Source organism: Phodopus roborovskii, unplaced genomic scaffold (assembly GCF_943737965.1).
Source record: "Phodopus roborovskii unplaced genomic scaffold, PHOROB, whole genome shotgun sequence".
Taxonomy (NCBI): Eukaryota; Metazoa; Chordata; class Mammalia; order Rodentia; family Cricetidae; genus Phodopus; species Phodopus roborovskii.
In genome coordinates, this window is record NW_026126651.1 from 10,788,197 (window position 1) to 10,814,968 (window position 26,772).

General features: G+C 34.6%; 1 protein-coding gene across 3 annotated transcripts in view; it reads left to right on the forward strand.

Annotated features, from left to right (window-relative positions):
• Nucleotides 1–4,875, forward strand: part of Ube3a (ubiquitin protein ligase E3A) — a 72,668-nt gene extending 67,793 nt beyond the window's left edge. For all 3 annotated transcript variants that reach the window (XM_051174326.1, XM_051174328.1, XM_051174329.1), the window contains 2 exons: nt 3,461–3,604; nt 4,704–4,875. In XM_051174326.1, coding sequence (XP_051030283.1) covers nt 3,461–3,604; nt 4,704–4,824 — 265 coding nt within the window. In that variant the 3' untranslated portion in view covers nt 4,825–4,875. The remainder of the gene's footprint in view (nt 1–3,460; nt 3,605–4,703) is intronic.
• The last annotated feature ends 21,897 nt before the right edge of the window (nt 4,876–26,772 follow it).

The following is a 26,772-nucleotide window of genomic DNA, read 5'->3' on the forward strand; positions in this document are numbered from 1 at the left end:
CCTATAGCTCCTTAACTAGGAGTGGGGGCCTGGGAGGTCATTCACATCCATGCTATAATGCTGACCTGCATGGTCAGTCTGAAACAGTTTCTTTTTATCTTTTTATCTTTGCTATCTTTTTGTTTTATTTTCTATCAGCAAGTACTGTTTTATTGCCTTAAGAATCAAGTCTATAGAAGAGGCAAAGTCTAATGTATTTCAGTTTGAGAGGATGAAGAAATAATGTAATTTAAATTTTTGTTTTCAAATATTATAAATTCATTGATATTTTAAAATGTAATATGTGTTCTAGGAATGTGGATGAAAGTCTTGTTGGATGGCCTTGGTGTATATTTAATGTGACACATAACTCCATTAAACTTTGAAATTTTGGTTTTATCTTGGTTTATCCTCTACCCTGGCATTTAGGAATACGATTTACTATTGAACATTATTGATGGTAGGACTTGTCAAGGAACAAACCTGGAAAGAATCTTTTAAGTATATTTCTGAAGTAATCCCTTATTAATGTAGAGGTTACTTCTGAAACATTTTTGCTTGCCTGCTACAGTCATATAGGATTGATGCAAAGTAGGTTTTCAATCTTCATGGACACTGTATTAACTAATTGTATTTTTAGTACAAATAAAAAAATACTTTAATATTACTGTTCAGTTTTGATCTTTTTCCTTTTTATTTGCTTGTTTTGACAAGGTCTTCCCTTGAACTTGAAGCTCAGGCTGGCCTAGAAATTGCTATCCTTTTGCCCTCACCCCATAAATTAGAAATTATAGGAATGTCTTTTATATATTTCCCTTGGTGTTTTCTTAGAGACATTGGTCATTACAATAGATAAATTTACAGTATTTCGTCTACATTTCCATTTATTTTTATTTATTAGGATTTACCAATGTATTCATCAATGTATTTAATATTTTTCACATCATTCTACTTTGGTATACATGTCTTTAGTTTCAGTTATTTTACCTCCGCTCTCTTCCCCTCCCCCCCATCATCTTGGTTCTTGTTCCTTGACTGTTGGCTATAAATGCTTTATAGTTGTTAAATAGGAGTGAATTTTTCCCTCTTTTGCTCACTTCATTCATAAATCATCCATTATTTCCAGAGTTCCTATGCATAGTGCTTCAGAATTTTTAAGTATTTTTATTTCTGTTTGAATTTATTCATCTCTTTATTTGTAATCCATGGCATTCTTTGTGGCTGAACTTTTCATGTTAGAGTTTCTATTATTCACGATTTAGTCTTTTTATGTACTTTCCTATGCCAGAAAACTTTGTTTCTTATTTGCAGAACTCATCATTTTTTTTTCTCATTTACTTTTTGTAGTTTCCTTTTTTTTCCCCCCTGAACCTGCTGTTAATAATTGTCAAAGCAAAGTGTAGTCACTTTAAGAAAGGTATCCCTTTCATCAGTGTACAGTGTTCCCTTAACATTTAGTTCTGCTTTATGTGATTTCTTGTCTTCTAGGTTTTCAACTGTATCTTCTTTTAGTTAGAATTTCTATCCCATTTGAAAAACTTCACCACCTCTTTCTTCACAGCTTCCTATGACTGCCCTTTGTCTTATTATGGCCCTTAACTCTGTTTATCTTGTGGTGTATTTTTTCATCTTTTGTGATTTATCACTCCATGTCCTTCTTTTATTCTTGGCATAGATTGCAGATATTTTTAACACTTTTTTTCTTTTTTCTTTGATCTGGATAGATTTTGGAAATGTAAATAGGATATATTTGACAACGTCTAAGCTTTCTAAATGCACATTTTTTTAATTATGTAGGGTATACTAGAAAGAAGAAACCCTTTTCAGCATTGTTTTCATTAAGTAGAATTTCTGGACCTCTGAGGGTTTGTGTTTTGTTTTCTCTTATTTTAAAAACAACTACAAAAATGACTTTTAAATAACATAGCCAGATATGATCACTGTGACCATGATTTATGTGCTTCCTCCGTGACCTACATTGATGGCTGTGTAGGCACGGTCAGATGTCAGCCTTCCTACAGTGTGAGAGAAGTCTTTTATTTTAACCACCCGTCTTGCAATAAAGCTTTCAAATTTTTGAAATAATTCTTTGAAAATTTTATATATGTATGCAGTGTATTTTGATGAATTTACCCCTTACAACCTTTTCAAACTCCTACCAGATTCACTTTATTCCCCACACCCCCTCCCCAATTAGGCCCTATTTTTAAAAAGTAACCTCCTGAGTCCAGTCCTAGAATGACTCAAGTGTGCATGCTTGAGAACCCCATCCATTGGAACATGGTCTACCTATCCAGGGATACACCCCAAAGAAGTTCTGATTTCCCCTTCTCCAACTTAGCTGTGTAGCTTTTGTGTCCTAGCATAGTTCTTGGAATTGCAGTCTATTTTTCACCCGCTAAATCACAAAAGTAAAGTCTACAAATAAATGGAAGTCTGAGTCTTTCCTTCTAATTCGGGGATTCTTGCATGAATTCTTGTCCAGTTTCCTATTGGCTGTGCATACTGTTACTATTTTCTCTGGTTGTATATTAGTTTTATTGGAACCATGACAAGCTATGGGAGAAATCCAGGAAATCTGGTTAAGCTTTCAGATGTTGAAGTTTTGGAAATAATGTGATTGATGTCACAACAAACTTTTACAGCAATAAAAATGCCAACATTTGGATAATAAAAATAGTATACCAGAATGTCAAAGAATAGAGTCTCATATAAAGACTTGGAAAGCATAATGTCTCTTTTGAGATTAAAAAACTTTTGTTACATTTATTTGTGTGTGTGTGTGTGTGTGTGTGTGTGTGTGTGTATTTATGTCTATGCATTGGTATACATGCCATGAAGTTAGTGGAGACGACAGAATATATATTATTAAGGAGTTGACAGATTTCATGGCAATTACTGTTACCCATTGAGTAATCTCCCTAGCCCTCTTCTAAGAAAGTAAAAAAATAAAATACACTTTGTTGCCAGTTAAAAGTACTTTTGAATTTCTTTTAAGTCCTAATTTTCTTAGTGCCGTATCCATTTTATAGTAGGTAATTCAAGGATACCAAAATTGTTCATTATAGATCTTGTATGTTGTTTTTTTAAGCTTAGAGTAACATAAAGATTATTACATCATTAAAATTAGTTCATAGAGTTTAGTCAGCCAGATATTATAACTTGTAATTACTACATGTGGATTAATATCAACATAACGGTTCTCTCTGAAAACCTACATGAAAAGTACATTTGTATTTCTGCTATTAAATTGCTTTTTTTTAACTTGTGTTTAAAAAAACATGATTTTTTTTTTATAATCTAAGTCTGTTACCACCTTGCCTTCACAAAGTTGAGTAATGAATGAGTAAATAGGAGAATAATGGAATATTGATATCCTTAATATTAACTGTACCTAACTATCCTTAATGATGATGTAGCACCATGAGCTTGTGTTTGTAATAATGCCAAATTAATGTTCAATTGTATCTTCTCTCATTAGGGAGTTCTGGGAAGTTGTTCATTCGTTTACAGATGAACAGAAAAGATTCTTCTTGCAGTTTACAACGGGCACAGACAGAGCACCTGTTGGAGGACTGGGAAAATTGAAGATGATTATAGCCAAAAATGGCCCAGATTCAGAAAGGTAAATACTGAAGTGCAACTCTGTCTCTACTGTAAACCTTTAAACCTCATGCCACACATGTGAGCAGAGGCAACATTTAGCCTCTGTGCTCTCTTCTGATATTATATAGAAATAAATATCCAAGTCAACAAAACATTTTGTCTTCATTATTTAGTTGTAAAATTGGCATGCTTAAAAAGTAATTGTGCAGTTACATGAGTACAGATTTATCATCCCCTTTATTTTATAGTTTATTAAGAAAGCTGTTTTAAATAACAGTGTATTTAGATTGCTTTCACTGAAATTTATAGGATTATCATCTGTTCTTTGAAGTTTATTCTAGAATCCTGAGTTACATAGTTTTGACATGATTAAATACTTCACTATTTTATGGTGGGGCTGGATGATATATCTTTAGAAGTATGTTGACTTTGGTATACATCTACAGATTGTATTTGCCATCCAATCATTTTCACTGTCATTTTGCCAATTGTGTTTCAAGATTTATTTGTTTATTATGTATATAGTGTTCTGCCTGCATGGATGCATGCAAGTCAGAAGAGGGCACCAGATCTCATTACAGATGGTGGTGAGCTGAACTACTATGTGGTTGCTAGGAATTGAACTCAGGACCTCTGGAAGAGCAGCATGGGTCCTTAGCTCAGAGCCATCTCTCCAGCCTCACCAATTATATTTCTATTCAGTATATTCAGCACAGACTTTGAAATCTTTAATGATAGTTTTGAATAGTTTTTCTACTTTTAAGTAAGTTATTTAGTGACTTCAGCATTTAAGTTGGTTTAGTAATTTTGGTATGTTTGTTGTGTGAATATGTAATGAACTACAAGGGTTAAGTATCTAAAACAATAGCTAACATAGGGTAGAAATTCAGTAAATGCAAAATGTTTCTATCATTACCATCACCTTCATCGTATTAGCATTATTTCATAGGATAAAGACCAACTGACCTGTGTAGCTAAAAAGCACAGTGTTTATGATTTATCTAATTTGTAGTTTCTCATTACAAACCATTTTAACTAGATTAGCATCTAATAGGAGCATTTCACACTGAACATATTTCTTATGACTTAATGATTTTCCTGTTTTTCTCTCTATTTAGGTTACCTACATCTCATACTTGCTTTAATGTCCTTTTACTTCCGGAATATTCAAGCAAAGAAAAACTTAAAGAGAGATTGTTGAAGGCCATCACATATGCCAAAGGCTTTGGCATGCTGTAAAGAAAACAAAAACAAAAAGAAAAAAAAAAAAAAAGAAAAAGAAAAGAAAAACATTTAAAAAAAAAAAAAAACATAATAAATATAGTAAGAGGGATAATTTGGTGGTGATAGTGTCCCAGTACAAAAAGGCTGTAAGATAGTGAACCACAGTAGTCATCTATGTCTGTGCCTCCCTTCTTCATTGGGGACATTGTGGGCTGAACAGCAGATTTCAGCTACATATATGAACAAATCCTTTATTATTATTATAATTATTTTTTTGCGTGAAAGTGTTACATATTCTTTCACTTGTATGTACAGAGAGGTTTTTCTGAATATTTATTTTAAGGGTTAAATCACTTTTGCTTGTGTTTATTACTGCTTGAGGTTGAGCCTTTTTGAGTATTTAAAATATATATACCAACAAAACTACTCTCGCAAGGAAAACATTGCCACCATTTGTAGACCATGTAATCTTCAAGTATGTGCTTCTTTCTTTCTTTCTTTTTCCTTTCTTTCTTGTCCCTGTATCTAGCGCAAATCAGGTCCTTCTTTTTTCTTTTTCTTTCTTTCTTTCTTTCTTTTTTTTTTTTTTTTTTTTTTTTTTTTTGATCAGTTTGCTTTTGAAACTTGAAGTCTTGGAAACAGTATGGTGCAAGTACTGCTGTTCTAGCCCCCAAAGAGTTTTGTGTACAAAATTGAGAATCAATAAAGATGGAAGGGAGAACTTGGAATGTTTGAACCACAGCCCTCAGAACTTTACTTTAGTAACAGCACAACAAATTAAAACAACTCATGCCACAGTATGTTGTCTTCATGTGTCTTGCAATGAACTGTTTCAGTAGCCAATCCTCTTAGTATATGAAAGGACAGGGATTTTTTGTTTTGTTTTGTTTTTGTTGTTTTAAGTTTACTGGGGAAAGTGCATTTGGCCAAATGATAGGGTAGTCAAGCCTATTGCAACAAAATTAGAAAGAAAGTTTGTTGTATAAACAAGCATGTAAAAGTGCACTTAAAATGAATCTTATTATTACCTAGATTTTAAATAGACAATCCAAAGTCTCCCCTTCTGTTGCCATCTCCTTGTTTAATCAGCTATTTTCCAAGGCACTCGATCAGTGTTGCAGCATAACAGAAAGGATGGCTACTGTGCCTTGTGTTACTTAGTCACACAGGAAGCAGGCCTGCAAGTGAATGGAACTATTACTCCTGAAAATTACATTGTATATCCCCCAAATTCAATTTTCCATCAAAAAGTGTTAAATATTCATGTGCTGTAGAAAAGTACAAGTAGGCTTAAGTTAAGTGAATATTTAATGTAGTTTCCCATTCGTAGTCTTCTGTGTCTGTGATGTTAATTTCTTTTGTTGCATAAGAAAATAAAAGAATTATGTATTTTTAACTAAGGAGAGACATACTGGTATATCATTTTACTACAAGCTACAGCTAATTCGTTGAGCTTGTGCCTTGATTGTTTTAACAATTAGTGCAAATCAACCTTATATTTTAAAATTGGCAGGGGAAAATGTAGCTTTCAAATCATTGGAAATGGGGAAAAGAAGTCTTTCAGGATTTTTTTTTTTTTCATTCTTATAGTAATTGAAACAGAACTATTATTTACTGTAATGCTAAATAAAGCAGTGACTTAAAAATAGAACTATACTTTATTGGGAGAAAAAGAACACAGTGCTTTCTATATTGTGATAAGGTAATGTGTTTTGTTTTGTTTTTTTCTGGGCTAGCCTTAGAACACTGTTGTGGTATGTATGCTACCTTGATTATAGGACCCATAAATGTGACTATAGTCATCTTAAAGGGCCTCTTATCCACTGTGCTTCTTACATATTTTAAAAGTAATAAGAAGATAAATTTGTGAAGAAATTTGTGTTTTTCAGTTCTCAAGTTTTATTGTCACTACAGTATTGAAGTAGCTGTGATACTATACCTGTGTGAGAGTTTTCAAGTGACAATATAGATTATCAGACAGAAGTAACATCAATATATTTAATAGAAAGTGGAAAAAAATACCCTAAAAAGTTTTAAGAAGAAAAAAAGTAAACTCTCATTTGCTTCATAATGTTTATCTCAGCATGTTAGTTACCACATTATTATGGCTGCCTTTCCATTATTGCTTTCTTAGAATGTCAGGAACAATATCTTATGAGTAAAAGAATACCTTTTAGTGTTGTAGAACATTTTAAACTTACAGCTTAAAAGCACAGCCTGCAGCAAAACTTTTCTGGAGACTTGGCAGCTGCAGCAAATGAATTGAGTGTCTGATTGTATATATTGTGGTCTATAGTTAATTGTGTGATCAAATCCAGTTACAATTACCTTAGCTTTATTTGAAGATATATCCCTGTATAGGAAGATATATTATCAAAAGAAACCTATAAATGAGGCTTCAGAGAACTTGTTCGTGTTAACATGTGGCACATGCTTATAATTGGGCAGCATCACTTCCTATTTCTATGAGGTGGCTATACTGAAACTTAAACTATTTTAAGGAATTTTTTTCTCAGGAATCCACATAACCTCCTTGAGAAAGAAGTGTTTTTCTGAGGCTACTCTTTTTGATGTTCTTCCCTTCAGTTGCTTAAGAGTATCTTTATCCTTTCTACCCTTCCCAGGGCCACCAGAGTAAAATATAGTAATAGCAACTTTCACTTGCTGCGTCTCTTATTTTTTTTCCTCTTATTCTTTTGAACACCATAGATCTTTCTGTAACTTGTGTGTGTGTGTGTGTGTGTGTGTCTGTGTAAACACACACATATACACATACATTTTGGACTCACTGAATTATATTAGCCCATGGAAAAGGAAGTCAGAGAGTTGGAAAAGACTAGATCTTTGAAAGCAGGACTTTTTTTGTGACTCTCTACATTCTAACTTCTGTTGTACTCTCTCGGTCATGAACATACTTCCCTTTATCTCAGTAAAGAAGGCAGCTGGCACCTAGAATCATTCTGCTGTTTCTAGTCCCTCATTTTCACAGAGGAATCTTCCAGATGCTGTTCTTTGTAAATGTATGTGAGTCATATTTAACATTTCTTATACTTTGTAAGTCAAATTCCTGTAAATTCTGAACAGAACTTACAGTGACTTTGAAGTACCTGTGCATGTGGTCCTTCATGTGCTCAAAATAGGTCAGTCACTGTAACTTGAGATGAAATGCACCGTAGTGAAAGTCATTTAGCCAGGAATAAGGATTCCTAGTGCTATGGGTGGGTCCACATGACCACCTAATAATTGTCGTTTTCCCGTTGCCAAAAAATAACCATCAAATGAAGATTCTTAGGCTGACATGCATGGGACCTAGGATCATTATCCGAATTGTTTTTCATTCCCCCAGAAATCCATGGAAAGTAATGTGGAAGGTATATGGAAAATAGTACAGTGTGTTTGAGATTGCAGCTTTCAGTCAAATGACTTCAGAGTTTAGTTTAGGCCTTGCCATTGTCTTGACTTTGATTATACCCAATCCTACCTTATCTCTGCTTGTGTGGTTTTAATGAAATTACCATACAAATGCTAGATAACATCTTGGAAGACATCCTGAGAGGAAATCTCCCAACATTTGCTTGCTAACTAAAAGAAAAACATCAAGAGAATTGGAAATGTCTGTAATAAAGATTTATTTTGGAAGAGTTGACCTTATTTCATCCACCTTTAAATGGAAGAGATGTGCTTTCCCTCATCTTTGAGATACAATTCACATAATATAAAATTCACCCCTTTAAAAAGTGTAAAATTTGTGGTTATAGTATATTCACAGAGTTGTGAAGTTGTCCTTATATATAATTCCAGAGCATTTTCATCACTGTAAAAAGTTTTCTGTACTCATTAGGTGTGACTGCCTGTTCTTAACCCCCAGCCCCTGGCAACTACTCATCTACATATGCCTATGAATTTGCCTATTTTGGACATTTCATGTTAATGGAGTCATAATATGTGGCCTTTTTTGTCTGTTCCCTCGCCATCCCCAAAGTAATGAGTTCAGAGTACATTCTTGTTGTAGCATGTATCGGTACTTTTTGTTTCATGGCCCAATATTGTCATTGTATTGATATAATGTATTTTTTGCTTGTCTATTTGGTTGTGGATACTTGTGTTGTTTCTGCTTTTTGCATATTATGAATACTACAACTATGAACCCTTTGTGTACAAGTTAAATTTTCATTTCTTTTATGTCTTGTAAGCATCTTAAGGTTTTAGTTCTTAAATTTAGGTCTTTAATCCATTTTTGCATGTGGTGCATTGTAGGGACCCAGTTTCATTCTTTGATATGTGAATATCTAGTAGAACAAATAAGTAATTGTTACATAGACTAATAATCATTTCTTTATGAGTGGGATTGGCATCTTTGTGAAAAACAAAACAAATTCGTACCCCACCCCCACACAAGTGACTGTAAAAATGTACTCCTCGACTTCCATCCTTTGTCCTATGTGTTCTTAAGCCAATACCACATTGTCTTAATTGTAGCTCAGTAGTAAGTTTTGAATTTAGGATGTTATAGAGTCCACCAACTTTGTTCTACTTCAAGAACATTTTACCTATTCTGGGTCCCTTGCATTCCACATGGATTTTAGGATCAATTTGATTTGTTAATTTCTTTGTAACAAACACATGTGATTTTGATAGTTTCTGTGTTGATTCGATATATCAGATTAAAGTATGTTGGTATTTTAACAGTATTAAATTTTCTAATCCATAAACATGGAGTGTCCTTCCATTTATTTAGGTCTGTAATTTCTTTCAGTGCTGTTTTATAGATTTTAGTGTATACATCTTGATTTTTTTTTTTTTTTTTGTGGAAGGGGGGGGTTAAATGTTTTTCAAAGGTATTCTTCTTGATGCTATTACAAATCATTGTTTTATTTTTTGGATTATTCGTTGCTAGCATCTAGAAAGAATTGAATTTTGTGTATTGACCTTACATATACACTACAGCTATTCTAAGCTGATTCTGTTTTTAATTTAATTTAATTTTGTTTAGTTTTTATATACAAGATTTTGCTTCTGTTAATAGAAATACTTTTGCTTCCTTTCCAATCTGGATTCTTTTTATTTGATTTTCCTGCCTAAGTGCCCTGGCTAGCACATCCAGTATAATACTAAGTAGAAGTGGCAAGAGTGGACATCTTTTTCTTGTTCCTTGTTAAGGGGAAAGTTTTAGATCTTTCACCATTAAATATGATGTTAGCTGTGGGTTTTTCATAGATGCTGCAAGTTGAGGAAATTCCATCTATTCCTACTTTATTGAGTGTTTTTTATCAAAAAAGTATTGAATTTTGTCAAATGCTTCTGTATTAAGGTTGTCATGTAGTTTTTGTCCTTTATTGATATGTTGTATTACATTGATGGATTTTGTATATTGAACAAACCTTGCATTCCTGGAATAACCCCACTTGTCTATGCTACATAAACCATTTTCTATGCTGCTGGATTTGGTTTGCTAGTATTTTGTTTAGCATATTTACATCTATATTCATAAAAATATTGGTTTGTAATTTTTTTCTTATCCTTATCTGGTTTTGCTGTCAGGTAATAGTGGTCTCAAAATATGCCAGGAGATTTCCAACTGTTCTTAAACACAGTGATGTGTGTTTGAAATAATATGCTTTGATAGTTATTATGTAATCTTTAAATACTGGTTGACTCAGGAGTGGTAAATGACTCTTGCTAGGATTCCAAGGTAAGACATGCCTGAGCTTTTGGCAGCTGAATAGAGGGCACTTACACCAATCTTTGGTCAAGGTGGGTGTTTCTCATGAGCTATACGTCATTGTTAAAAGAGGTAAGCCATCAGCTGTCTCAAGAGAGTTACCCTTAATAAGCCACACATCTATAAGTTGAGTGATATGCAATCAAAAAGTTTTCTGGGTAGGAAAGCTTGACAACAGCCAAGCCAAACACTCTCAGGTGTGCTTACCAAGAAGGTAAGTTCTTGAAACAGTATTAACACCCCACTCTCATCTACCACTTTTCATAATCCTAAGACATATAGAAGATTTCCTCTAGTGCAGAAGTGCCCTAAGTAGTTGTTAAGCCTGAAGGACCATGTAAGAAATGTTTATGTGGGTGAGGCAATGATGGCAAGTTGCTATAGGCCCTACATTCAAGGTTTACATCTATTCGAAGAGCTGAGCAGGAAGACTTAAATATTCAGTTAGCAGTTGGGCATTTTAATATTCCACTACTATGAGATATTCGCTGATCACAAAATAAAATTTTGTTTCCTGAATATGTTCCACAATGTCTCTAAGATTGAGTTTCATCACCAGAAGAAAAATACAGTGACCATGTTTAGAAATTAAAGAAAAATATACCTCACCAACATTACAGAACATAAAATCTGCATCATTAGGCCTATTGCAAAGGATTTAATAAATGTGGAATATTATCCATGATAAAGATCTCTGTGTTAAAGATTTTTAAAATTATTACTATCTAACAGGAACCAAATTTTTCATTAACATTTTTTTTCCCAGGTAGTTTGCTGTTTCTCAGGTTGCTAGCTAGATACTTCAGATTAATTTAGATCTGCTTTGCTCAATGTGTCATACACAGAGAGGATCTTATTGAACTACACATATATCCAAAGCCCAGAGTATTTTTAATAGTGTATAAATGCATAGTTTGTGCTGAATTCAGGTCCAGCAACTATGTTTATATGATAAAGGATTAGGTATGTACCAGGCAAATAAGAAGAACATTATAACAGCTGGAGTATGGGGACTTGATAGCGTTAGGATGCGATTGGACAGCTACACCGATCATGCAGTGGTAGACTTAGATTTTATTTACCAGATATTAAGAGGCAAAGACAGATTCATGCTTCCATTACCATATGAACTGGGAATGTCTTTAGTGCTTATATATTCTTTTCATTTAAGAGGTTGTTATAATCCCAGAAATACATAGTGTGATAGAAGAGAAGAAATAGTGGATGGGATAGAGAAGATAACAAACCAATAGTTCAACATATTTGATTTGGTTCCTATTGAGTTTGCACTGGGACAAATTGGGGAGGGAGTTTTGTGGTATGCTGAATCATATGTTATGTGAAGTGCCTAAAAGTATTCAAGGAGACATGTCCCAAATCAAGTGTAAGTCTAGGGGAAGTTTTGCAGATGATAGAAATGTGTGCCCAGAGCATGGCAATCCTTTCTACTATTTCCCTAGTTGATTATGGTTTGGGATTAAAAATGAAGGGAGAAGACTAAAGACAAAGTCCATGGAAGTACTATCATTTGAGAGTTAGCACACAAAAAAGGAAAATGAGAAAAAAAAAATAATTGGTTTATTGGTTGGCTTGACTTTATCCGTGTTCTACTTAGTAGATCGAGCTTCTTAAGTTTAGGGACTTAGTTTTCTTTGTAGTTGTGCTTAAGGGATCAATATCAAAGTATGAATATACTTTCTATAACAGTATAATGCTTGGATAACATTGCTAACTACCTTAAATAACATAGAAAACCTCACACAACAGTGATAATGTACTTTTTTTTTTTTCATTTATATTTTGAGCACTTTCCATACTCAACCCTAAAACAAATTTCAAGGCATTCAGGGTTGTTGATTTCCTGCATTGAAATAGTGCTTGCCTAACATGGAAAATGCCCTTAAAAAAGATTTGTGAGAAAACTTGGTCACCTTTAGCATTAGGGAGGCAGAAGCAAGAGGATCTCTGAGTTTAAGGCCAGGACTACTTAGTGAAACCCAGTTTTAAGTAAATACATAGTCTCAGGTTAACATGAAAGATAATAATTCAGACTCATCTCAAGTTGTAATGATCATGGGTTAAACAGTATTACTGCAATTTTGGTTTTTCATTCCAGTTTTGATTGTGTAGGATTTTAGAAATTAAAAAGTCCATGTTTTATGTACATTTTATAAAGATATGATTTGTGCTTTGCAATTCACTTGTCATTGGCATATGTGTGTGTGTATGTATGTATGAATATGAGACAGAAAAGCCAAATTATTTTCAGTGCATGTTTCTTTGTCATCAATCCTTTTAAATATAAATGAAATGCATCAAATTAAAGGGACATAAAAAAAAAACAGAAAAAAAGCAAGTCAACAGAGAAAGAATGGGCAAAAGGCTCTGTATGCAAATATGATACAAAGTTAATTAGGGTAGGAAAGGAGATCTATATTCAGACTTGGCAGAATGATGGTAAACACTATTTAAAAATGAGATGATTAGAGGAGACAAAGGATAGTATGTAGGGATTGAAAGAGTCAGTTGATTAAGGCAATGCTGTAAATATCAAATCAAACCTCTAAAATATATAAAGTAACCATTAACAGAACTGAAAGGGGAAAGGACAGTTACACCATATCTTCAGTAATAGGTAAAAAAAACTATGACTGATAAAAAAATAAAAGAATTCAGTGTAGGTTAAGTCAGACCTAAGAATCAATAGTACTCACCCAAAGGTTGTAGAATATATGTTTTTCTTTGTTCCACCTGGAAATTTTTTTAAGAAAATCTATATATTAAGCCACAAATCCAGTCTTAATTTTTCATGCCAGTCAGGTGGCATATGCCTTAAAGTACACACTCAGGAAACTGATATAAGCCTGGGCTACATATCATAACCCTGTTTCCAAAAACTAAAGCTAAAAAGGAAGGACAATAAAATTTTAAATCACCATATAAACATTTCTTGATTAAGATGGAATGAACCAATAAATCAGTAACAGAAGAGAAACTGAGAAATTCTAAAATATGTATGAATTATGCATATAGTAATTCTGCAGCCAAGCAGACTAAGTTAAATAATGGACAGAGTAGTAAAAGACATCTAAACTTCTAAAGCATACATTCTCTTAGTGACATGGACCTAAAAAGGTGCCAACATTACTTTCCCTTAGTCAAGTGCAAACTAAATTGAAATTAGATGCATTATTATACCCATTAGATGACTTTCCTTTTCAAGGAGCAGAATTAAATATTGATAAGTATGTGGAGAAATTAGAATTTTTATCTATTAATAGGAATGGAAAGTTGTGCTAACATGGTAGAAAGAATTATATGACTTGATGTGATGTACAAGTATATTACCAAATGAACTGAAAACTTCAAAAACTTTCCACCAATTTTCAAAGCAGCACACTTTAAAATAATCAGTATGTAGAGAAAAATCAAAATATCCATAGACTATTGTATAAACAAATCAGGGTATTCATAAAATATGGTATTCCATCCTTACAGTGAATAAAATGGATAAATAAACATGGGATTTTACTAAGGACCCCCAATACTCACCAGGCCAGAAAATGAAACTATTGAGTAGAATGTTGTGGCCTCTGAAAGAAGATGCTTGTGATTTGAGCTTCAGCACATTCCCCAGTATCAGGCAGGAAAATCCAGTGCCAACCAGATGGAATAGATCTGCATTTGCTTATATTATACAATCCTAGTTGACTACCGGGGGCTTGCTGGTGATGAAATTTAGACAAATTTTAGTGCTGGTTTAGTCTTAGTAGCTTGTAGGTTTTGAGTATTTCTCAAATCTGTGCCTTAATCAATACACACAAGATTCCAGTCTAGCGTGCCAGATAGTGCCAGTGTTGTAATGGGATGACTTCTTAGTGTTTCAAAGGCGGTATTGGTAGTGTGTGCTCAGAGGCCACAGTAATCTGTTCAGGATCTTTGAACAGGCAATTTTAAAGGAAGACTGTAAAACCTGGAATGAGTACCTACTGTAGTATACAAATGCCAAGACTTATTACAAGAATCAAAAGTGATGACAGAATTATTGTAAGATGGGGAAAAACAAATGACTAGTCACAAAGAGACAGAAATGTGAAAACTACTAGAGAGATTATGTGACAGTCATGAAAATAATTATCTATTAGGTCTCCAAAATACATCACCAAACTTCAACTGACATCTAAGTTTAATGATTGAGGAATAAGTGACTGTAAGGATAAAAGATAGAAATATTAGCAAACAAAGTTGGACCTGGAAATAACATTAATGAAATGATAAGTTGATCAAAATAAAAATCTTACCTCGATGATTATCTGAAAATATATAAAGAGAAGAGAAAAATTAATAACTAATGAAAAAGCTTGTGAATTGGTGGGACACTATTAAAAGACAAACATTTGAGCTTGAAGTTGGCACATTTGTTTTGCTTACCCGATTCCCTGGGTTAAATTAACATCACAGCGTGTTGTAACAGGACAAATATTTGAAAGATCTGAGTCCAAGATAAAATGAGAAAGGTTTAGAGACAAATATTCATGACAGGAAACTTCCTATACCAGGAAAAAGATATCTAGAATTAATCTATATATTATGTCCCAGGATATAATTGTAATCTTGTGTTCCACACACACCAGGAAAAGACTGAGTATGTTGAAAACAGTGTATAAGTCCTCTCATATGTGTAGCATACATCTCAATAGAAACATTACGCCTTGAGAAAATAGGATGGTAATTAAAATGCTGAAGAATAGTTTAGCTTCTCACTTCTATGATGAATACTTGAACATTTTAAAAAGAGGAAGAGGAAATATTTGTTTTGGCTCATGGTATTGGAGGATTCAGTCCACAATCTACTGCCCTCATTGCTTTTGGAGTGATTTATTTGTTCCACTTAACATTCCCCAATAATACCTTCAGATTAATCCAATAATTAAGTTTAATCCACTAATTAGATCAGAGTTTCTATGTTCCAATCACCCCAAAATGAATCCATGTTCAAGCTATTAAATGGAGGAGAATGCTGCAAATCAAGAATTAGTATGGCTGGTATTGCTGTCCTTCAGAAGCAAAGGAGAATTCCCAGACCAAACTTTCTCCCCCCTAAAAGTTAAGGTGATAAAAAGTGACCTGCCTTTGGAAAATGTTAAATGAACCGAGCCTTTGGCCTAGTACTTGCCTAAGATGCATGTAGCTCTGTAAAGGAGTAAACACTGTTGTTGCTCCTGCTGGAGTTCATTCTTGCCTCAGCTAATGACCTGTTGGGCAAAGAACTGCCCCCACCTTGACCACTGATTTGGACATGCAGTCCTATGTGCTTGCAGGAGACAAATATAGAAGACTGCAGGACCTTGCCAAGTCAGGGTAAGACAGCCATTCTACCTCCCTGCTGTTGTTGTGGTCTGTCAGGTTCTCTTGGCCTTAGTCAAAACTGGGTGTACTAACATTGCTGTGAGAACATTGCAGTGGTGACTGTCTAGGTAGCTTGGTGTTTCTGTCCTTGCTGAACTTTTGGAAGTTGTCCATCCGCACTTCCTGTCTACTCTAGTATCGTTATTTTCCTTCTCAGGTCTTGATGAGGTTGAAGATTAAACTATCACAACTATTATTCTCTCTTCCTAGTTAGATATATTAGGTACTAGACTTAGTTTTCCAGCTTAGGACAACTAACTCTATTGTAAACTCCGCTATGCCTTCACCCTAGGACTAGATATGTAGGTCATTTTGTTCTCGATTTTCCTTTTCTTAGAGCACACTTGTTATTCACTGTTTTGTATATAGTTTTGTATTAAGCCTAAATCTTTTCTTTAGACTAAAATGGGAATTGTAGTGAGATAGTCCTTCTGTGGCACTGACCACGCCCATTAGGGGGTGGAGCCATGGGCGGAAGTGACCTGTGGAAGGAGGTCGGAGGAAGAGCAGGGAAAAGCTCTCTTCTTGGCGGGACTCGGACAGGAGAGCATCGGGTGGAATTTCCTGGTGTTCATCTGTCTAGGTTGTAAGTTATTTCTCCCTAAATAAACATCTATTTGGCCTATTTGTTTATCCTGATCCTTATTTAACCGCAATATAGCTCTGGGATTAATCTCCCAGCCCTACAAAAATTATTTGCAAAAGTGGATAGGGGACTAGATACAAAGTTCAGTAGTAGACTGCTTGCTTAGAATGTGTAAGGTCTAATATTTGATTCTCAACACTGCAAAAATTTAAATAATCTGAAAGTAAGAGGCTTGCTGATATCTTCTTACAAATATCACAATAAAAAGTATTATTCTTTGTTTGAGACATGGTCTCATTATGAATTCATGACTTAATCTAGACTTTACCATGCAGAGTAGCTAACTTCCAACTCACAGAGATCCACCATCCTTTGGATCACAAGAGTTGAAATTAAAGGTATGTGCCACCAGAACTGGCCACAGCTATTCTAATAAATGGAATCACATTAAGAGATAGCATAGAGGGATACTGTCTCAGCCTAGACACATGGGGGAGGGCCTAGGCCATGCTCTAAATGATATGACAGACTTTGAAGACTCCCCAGGGAGGGTGAGGCCTTCAAAAATAAAAAATAAAAAGTGGATGGGCTGTGGTTTGGAATGGGTAATAGGGGAGGATGGGAAGGTGAGGGAACTGGGATTGACACGCAAAACAACCTTGTTTCAAATTTAAATAAAGGGGGAAAAAGAGGCATTTTTTTTCCTTTAAATTTGACCTGAAAATTAAAAAGGGAAACATGGGGAAATTGGTGTGCGTGTGTGTGTGTGTGTGTGTGTGTGTGTGTGTGTGTGTGTGTGTGTGTGTTTGTGTGTCAGTTCTCAACTGAGAACTTTGTAGATAAGGATGTAGATAAGGATGTTGTGTTACATTGTCTAAAGTGTGGAACCCCTTGGCAGTAGATCAAATGTTCCCAAGACAGGTTGACTGGAAGTCAAATGTAAGTATAATTACTAAAGAAAAATACGATTTCTGGAGCTGGGAGTTGGTGGGTTACTCCTTTAATTCCAGCACTAGGGAGGCAGAGGCAGTCACATCTCTCTGAGTTCGAGACCAGTCTGGTCTACAGAGCTAGTACCAGGACAGGCTCCAAAACAATACATAGAAACCCTGTCTTGGAAAAAAGAAAGGAAGGAAGGAAGGAAGGAAAATACAATTTCTATTTTTCTATTGTATAGCCAATCAATTTTCATAAGAGAAACCACTTACTCTACCTTCTGTCTAAATAAATAGGCATTCATAAACATTATTCTTGATATAAATAGGCATTCATAAACATTATTCTTGATAAACAATAAATGTGTTATTCTTGCCAGCTGTCCAATCCTGTAATGTATAATTTAATTCTGGGGAAGAGTAGGTAAGGATTTCTTGGAAAACACGATACAATCATTCTGCTTGTATACTAAGTTTATCTGTAGATAAAAGCAGACTAGCAAAGAATTCTTTATTTAGTACTTTAAGTATTATTTTGTCTATACTCAAGTGATGTCATTGGTCTGCATTGAGAAGCAAAAGAATGAACAGTCCTCTGCTCTTATGTGGTGTGTAAATTAAGCTTTAGGAAGTAAGCTAGTTGAACAAAAATTAATTCATTGTGATGAAGTAACTGGAAGATAATTAGCAAAATACAAAAATATTCACTGCTCTGATTGTGAGATATGTAATTTCTAGTCAAGCTTCAAGGTTGTCTGTTCTGTTTTTAGATTCTTTGGATTTCTTCATTGATAATCATATCATCTGTAGATAAACATTTTCCCTCCTTTTCAAATATACAAGCCCATTATTTTTTAATCACTATAGTAGCTTGTAGTTCTTCCACAGTGTGGCATGTTTTGCTTAAGAATATCTGTTTGGGACTGGTCAGTTGCTATGCATGCCTTTAATCCCAGCACTTTGGAAGCAGAGCCAGGCAGATCTCTCAGCATTCGAGGCCAGCCTGGTCTACAGAGTGAGTTCCAAGACAGCTAGGGCTATACAGAGAAACTGCAACTCAAAAGAATTTATTTGGAGATTATTTGTTTTTCCCGTTAGATCATATTAAATGTATTTCTAGTTCATGCAAAACAGCTTGTTTACTTTCCACTCCAGGTTTATGTTCCACAAGAAAAGACAACATGAAACAGGAAAATGTGTTGGTAGTGACAATGTATCAATTGCTTTGCTAGGATTGTGTCACCTGAACTCCCATCACCTTCCAGTGGTGCCTTGAGGAGAACTGATTTTTGATTCTCTACCATAGTTATATCAGTGGAGTTTAAGGGAACACTGAGACCCTCCAACAACCCCCAGCACATAAACAATAAGAATAGTGTCAGACAAGGCTAAGTCATTGTTTGTTTAACACCATTTGAAGCACACCCTACTTTCAACAGTCCCAGCGGAGATTTGGACTTCAGTCACACCTAATGTAAATGAAAATAAACAAGACTTGGATTTTTCTCTCTGACATCACTAGGCTACAATGAAAAACTAAAATCACATCCTCAATAGGAGGCAAATGTAGCTTAAGCTACCGCCTTTTGTTGGGAATGTATCAGTGGGGCTAAAGAAAGCAGAAATTCCATTCTAACCATTTAGTAAACCAATAAGCCTCTAATTTTTGCTTGGTTATGATAAACCTGGTGAATTCTGAAGCTGAACTTAAAGTCACTGTGACCTTGCTACATAGAAGGACTGATTAAAGATTCTATTAGACCTAGAGTCCCATAATTCCTAAGTGTCCCAGACAGGACCAAAAAATCATTATAGCAAAAAGTAAAAAAAAAAAAAAAAAAAAAAAAAAGTTGCACTTTCAATAACAGATAATATTCTGCAAGTGCCAACATCAAGAACCAGATGCTGGAAATGTCAATAGGATTTTTTAGGTGTCACCATAAATATTCTACAAAGTACAATATCCATCAGCTTGAAGACAAATTTTTTAGGAAACAAAGTTGTAAAAAAATAAATAAATGCAAATTACAGAAATGAAATTATGCAACCAAAATTTTATGGATGTGCTCAAATAAAATGCCAATGATAAATGAAATAATTGGTGAAATTGGACTGGGTCTGAGTTCTGCTATACCACCCACCACATGTTAATTGAGAATGTTGTGAAAGGAATTGTGAAAGGAATCCCCCACAACACACAGGACATGGAATGCTTATTTGAGACCACAATACAATTAAGCCTAAAATCAATAACATAATTGAAAAAGTTCTAAGGATTTAGAGTTTTTGAAGATTTGTGTTCTTTTAATTACATTTGAACAAAGATCAGAAAATTGTACAGTTCCAAAAATCAAATGAAAGTTTTTGTTTTGAATTTAAAATGCTACATTCACCTAGTAAGAAAATTACCAGAAACCTACAGCAGTAACAATATTTGAAACATGCCTCTAAATTGAGTGATTCACAGGATTTAATTTATGTGTGTCAAAATATACCTGGGTGTTGCACATGATCAGTGTTCATTAAATTATTTCACACCAAATAAACCAATAGAAATTAAAAGATATGAAAATAGAAGACAAAGGCCTTTTCTCATTTCTATATACTGTCTCAAAGATAACTAATATTATGATAATTTCTACTTTGTCCTTCCTGAAAAAATATTGAGAGAAAATGAAAATGTATTAAATATATGATAAACATATAATCATCTCTAAACTATAAGGACAGCATAGAGCTCTTATCAGTCTGGCACTAGTTAAGAAATTAGTTGGAATTTGGTCTTTTGTCCACTGCATTTTCAGAGTTTAGACTTTTTTTTCAGTGCTGGGTGTGGTTCAAAGCCTATGCCTCACATACATTAGGCAATGATGTGTGTGAGCTCCATACTTCTTTACAGCCTGCTAAAATTCTAGTCCAATTAAACTTGTAAATAACATTAGATAAGAAGTTTCAAGAAATTGAAAATTATTTAAAAGTAAATGAAGATACCACATACCAAATTTCATATTGCATTAAAAAATCCTTAGAAATTTAGAGCAATGATGGAAAAGAAAGTTCTAAAATTAATATTCTCTACTTGAGGAAACTAGAAAAAAAACACAAAGTAAACCAGAAAATCCAATAGTAATGTTAAAATAGTAATGTTAAATTAATGAAAGTATTAACTAGAATCAACAAAATCAAATAAATTAAGAAAACCAAAACCTGGGTTTTAAAAAAGACAAATAAAATTGATAAGACTATAGGCAGTCTAACTTTAAAAAATTCGAGTATTCAAAGTGTTGTAAAAATGAACATTTCTGTTTAATAACCTCATTGTAATTGACCAACTCTTTGGTCAGTTGACCTGACAAATCTCACAAAAGAAACATAAATTTAAGTAAGCATATATCTATTGAAGAAATTAAAATAAATACCAGTAACATCCCAAACAGAAAGAAAACAATAGATGTTCTATCACACATGTAAGAAGTGTATGTATTAACTTGTGCTAAATTCTTTAATCCTGTTTCCATAATCCTGTCAGTATGTTTTAGTTATAAAAATATAGTTAAGTAAAGTATTGTAACTTTTACTGAAAAAGTTGAATTTTGTACTAACAGGCTTTCAAGTTAGGAAGTTGAAAAATCATACTGATTTGGATCTGGTATATTTAGCACTGTAGGTGAAGCCAATGCATTATGTATGGCAGACTGTAAAATCACATAATCTATAGTTATTAGCTACATAAATGTAGTAAATAGCTAGATAAACATGTTTCTCCCTTGCTTTAATAGCATGCATTTCTTGTACAAAGTGGAGGACTCCATAGCCTTTTCATTAAAATATATCATCTACTCCAACCACATTTACCATCTTCTCTTTACCCTCTTCTGTTGACTTCCTGTTTCCTGTTGCTAACCCTCTACTCCTTTCCCTGAACACTTCCCTCCCCCACTTCTGTGCCTTTTGAGTGTTTGTGTGTGTGTGTGTGTGTGTGTATCAGTATGCTTGTGTGTGAAATCAAGTTTCTAAATAAAAGAAAATATGACCCTTTTTTCTGAGTATGACTATTTTCACTTAGTATGATTAAAATCTGGCTTCATTCAAATATTTTCTTGTAAATGTGATCATTTCATTATTTTTTATTTAAATTAAACATAATCTTATTGTACATCCCAATCCCAATTCCCTCTCCTTCCCATCCTCTCACCTCCCTCTACCACCTCCCCATCCTACCCTCCTCATCCATTCCTCAGAGAGGGTGAGGCCTCCCATAGGGCATCGCCAAAGTCTGTCACATCATTTGGGGCAGATCCTAAGCTCTCCCCCTTCTGTCTAGGCTGAGAGACTATACCTCCATAGGTAATGGGCTCCAAAAAACCAGTTCATGCACTAGGGATAAATACTGGTTCTACTGCCAGAGGCCCCATAGATGGCCCAAGTCCCCCAACTGACACCTACATTCAGGGGGCCTGGTTCAGTCTTGTACTAGTTCCCCAGCTGTTAGTCTGGAGTCCATGAACTCCCACTTGCTCAGGTCAGATGTTTCTGTGGGTTTCCTCAGCATGGTCTTCACCCCTTTACTCATCTCTCTCCCTACAATTGGATTCTAAGAGTGCTGCTCAGTGCTTAGCTGTGAATGTCTGCTTCTGTTTCCATCAGCTACTGGATGAAGGCTCTAGGATGGCAATTAAGGTAGTCATCAATCTCATCATAGGGGAAGGGCATTTAAGGCAGCCTCTCCACTATTGCTTAGATTCTTAGTTGGGGTCATCCTTGTGGATTCCTGGGAATTTCCAGGTTTCTCATTAAGCCCATAATGTCTCCATCTATCAAGGTATCTGTTTTCTTGCTCTTCTCTGTCCTTCTCCCAACTTGACCTTCCTGATCCCTCATGTTCTCCTCCCCCATCTCTCTTCCTTTCTCTCCTACCTTCCTCCTCCTCCCCCATGTTCCCAGTTTACTCAGGAGATCTTGTACCTTTCCCTTTCTCAGGAAATACATGCATATCTCTCTTAGGGTATTTCTTGTTTCCATATAATCCAATTAAAAATGGGTTACAGATCTAAATAGAGAATTCTTAACAAAGGAATCTCTAATATCCAAAAGGCATTTATGGAATTGCTCAACATACTGGAGAGGATATGGTAAAGGGGAACACTCTTTCATTGCTGGTAGGAATTCAAACGTGTACAGCTTTGGAAATCAGTTTGACAGCTTCTCGGGAAAATGGGACTCAATCTATTCCAGACTCGGTTATTCCACTCTTAGGCATGTACTCAAAGGATGCACTCTCATACTACAAGGACATCTATTCAACTGTGTTCATAGCAACCTACATCCAGTCAACTAAAGAATGGATCAAGAAAATGTGGTACATATACACAATGGAGTACTACTCAGTGGTAAAAAAAAAAAAAAAAAAAAAGAATGACATCTTGAAATTCTCAGGCAAATGGATGGAACTAAAAGAAAGCACCCTGAGTGAGGTAACCCACACAGAAAGACAAACATGGTATGTACTCTATCATAAGTGTATGTTAGTTATAGAACAAAGGATAACCAGCCTACAATTCACAAATCCAGGAAAGATCATTTCATTCTTTAGTGATAAAGAAAAGCTCAGTTTTCTATTAATGTATTCATAGACATAAAAATTGATTCAATTGATTCATCCATTTTAAATTGTTTCATGGTGAACAAGGATGTTCACATGCTTCTGTTCTGTACTGTATTATATTCCCAAGAGTGTTGTTGCCCCCATCACATGGTATTTTGTAATTTTAGTTTTTTTTTCCTTTCTTTTTTTTCAGAACTTCTATGTAGACTTCCATAGTGGATGAAATAATTTATATTATCAGCAGCTTCATATAAAGGTCCCCATCATCTCCCTTCTCTTCAGCATTTTCTGTTGTTTCTTTTCATGTGTGGGTGTGGGTTCGTGAATACACATGTATACATACATATGGAGGTCAGAAATCTATCTTGGGTGCCGTTCTTCAGGTTCTGTTTAACTGGTGTGTGTGTGTGGGGGGGTTGCTGTTTGCTTGTTTGTTTTTGTTTGCTTTAAGGTAGGGTCTCTCACTGGCTTGGATCTGACCTGTTTCAGTCTCTTTAGTGATGGCATTTCAGCATGTGCCATCATACCTGGCTTCTTTTTACTTAAGCTTTATAGATCAAACTCAGGTTCTCATGCTTAGAAAACAGAAACTATAGCAACAACCATCTTCAGAAGGAGCCTTCTTTTTACTTAAGCTCTATAGGGCAAACTCAAGTTCTCATGATTAGAAAACAGAAACTATAGCAACAACCATCTTCAGAAGGAGCTTTCTTTTTACTTAAGATATATAGATCAAGCCCAGGTTCTCATGCTTAGAAAACAGAAACTATAGTAACAACCATCTTCAGAAGGAGCCCTGTCTGTGACATTAATGAAAAGCCTTTCTAATAGGAACAGAGCGGAATGCCAATCTTTCAATTTGAATTTCCCTTTCAAACATGTATTTATTACCCATTTTTACTTAATTTTCTTAAAGACATTTTCACTCATTGCTTACGGTTTTGATGTTTTGTATTTGCAGCATCTTATATATTCTTGATATTAGTTCCCTTCAGATGTGTAAGTGGCAAAGATTTTCTCCCATTTTGTAGGCTAAATCTTCACTCTTTTAAAAAAAACAGATTTATTTATTTATTTGTTAATTTTTACGTGCATGAGCCTTCATGAGGGTTTGTGCACATTTGTTTAAAGTAACTGGGAGGTGACAGATTGCTTGGAACTATAGTTAGAGGGAGTTGTGTGCTACAATGTGGAGCCAAACCTAGCTATTCTGTGAGTAAATAAAGTAGCAGCTCACCAGTCTTTACAGCTTTGACTTTTGTATCTTTTACTGTACAGAAACTTTTTAATTTTATATAACCCTGTTTGTGATTTCTAGCTGTTACTTTATGACTTCCTCAAGTTACTTTCAGGAAGTCCTTGCCTATGAATATAACTTGAAGCGTTTTCCCTGGTAACATCTTCAATCCTTCATGTCTTAATGTTAAAGTCTTTTGTCTGTTTTGAGTGGATTTTTATGCTGGGTGGCTCAGAGGGATCTAGTTTCAGTCTTGAACATGTGCATATTAAGTTTTCCCAGAACTGTTTGTTGAAGATGCTGATTTGTTCCCAACACCTGATGGGTGTATTTCTGTTTTTATTATATATATATATATATATATATAATTTATATAGTATATTGGTCTATATTTTAGTTTTTCTGCAAGTATCGTGTTGTTTTATAAGAATGACTACATAGTGTGTGTGAAATTACATGCTATGACAACTCTAATATTTTTCTTTATGCTTTTGAGTGCTTTGGATGTGGGTAGTCCTACATACTCTTATGAATTTTAAGATTTAAAATAATTTCTTTGATGAATCCTTGGAATTTTGATAGGGATTATATTGAAAACGGAAAGCACTTTCCCTTACATGGTTATTTTTACAAATATTAACTCTACCAGTTCATCCTCTAGTATATTTGATTTCTTTTGGAAGTCTTTTAAGATTTTTTTTTTATTTATGTATTTGCACATTTATTTATTTATGTATTTACTTCTTTTTAGGTTATTTATTTATTTTCATTTAAACCTTTTTGTTTTCATTTTACATACCAACCACAGTTCCCCCTTCTTTCACTTCTCCTGCCCTTCCCACCTCCCGCATCCCACCCCATCCACTCTTTAGAGCATGCATTGCCTCCTTTGGGGAGTCAACAAAGTCTGGCATACCCAGTTGAGGCAGGACTAACCTCTCCCCCTGCATCAAGGTTGAGCAAGGGGCTCCAAAAAGCCCTCATGCACTGTGGATAAGTCCTGGTTTCACTGCCAGTGACCCCACAAACAGATCAGGCCACCAACAATCACCCATATTTAGAACCATACTTAAGTCCCATGTTGGTTTCCTAGCTGTCAGTCCAGAATCTGTAACCTGCCATGAAATTGGATTAGCTGTCTCTAAGATGTTTTCCTCACCATGATCTTGACATTCCCTTGGTCATATGATCCCTCCTTCCTCTCTTCAGCTGAACTCCAGGAGCTCAACCCAGTGCTTAGCTGTGTATCACTGCATTTGCTTCCTTAAGTTACTGGATGAAGGTTCTATGGTGACAATTAGGGTAGTCATCAATCTGATTAAAGGAGAAGACCAGTTCAGGGACCCTCTTCCCTATTGCTAGGTTTCTTAGTTGCGGCCATTCTTATGAATTCCTGGGAATCCCCTAGCACCAGGTTTCTCCCTAATCCCATAATGACTTCCTCTATCTAGATATCTCTTTCGTTGCTCTCCTTTTCTGTCTCTCCCCCCAACTAGGTCACCTCAATCCCTCGTGTTCTTATCTCCTCCTTTCTACACACATCCTCCCAGTTTACCCAGGAGATCTTAACTACTTCCTCTTCCTGTAGCCCTACATGTGTGTCCCTTTTAAGGTCTTCCTTTTTAACTAACTTCTCTAGGATTGTGAATTTTATCCTGGTTATACTTTGCTTTGTACCTGATAACCACTTATGAATAAGTACACACCTTGCACACCTTGTTTGTCTTTTTGGATTACCTTATTCAGGATGATCTTTTTTTTTTTTTTTTTTTTCTAGTTCCATCCATTTGCCTACAGATTTCATGATGTCATTGGGTTTTTTTTTTTGTTTGTTTTGTTTTTGTTTCTTTTTTTTTTTAATAACCACTGAGTAATACTCCATTGTGTAAATGTACTACATTTTCTTCATCCATTCTTTGATTCAGGGTTGTTTCAGATTTGTAGTCACTGGTGAGTCTACAATACTCCAGTGGATACGTCCAAATTCATGGTTACAGTGATCACCCTTGCTTATAAGTGGCTTATAAAACAAAAAGATATAAGCATAGGAAAAGGACTTATGGTCAAGCAGATGGATTAGCAAGAAAATGAAGAGAGTAAGAGTAATTAGAATGTATTTTTTTCATGCATACAATTGTCAATAAAAATCCAATTAATAATGAAACACATATACCAAATATGTACTCAAATTCATTAGGTGTAAACATTTTTAAAAACTATTAAAAATATTAAAAGTTTGGAAAATATGTTAGAACATTTTTCTTACAAATTTATCTAAATTCATACTATGAAGTTTCTCCCAATTAATTTGTTAATATGATTTTATTGTTATAGTCTATTTTGACTTTTCAATATTTTTGACAACAATAAAACTAAACTATAAATTTGTGACTAAGAATATTATTTTAAATAATATAGAAACTTAGAAACCTGTGGATACAATGACTTGGAACCTTTAAATTTTAGTAT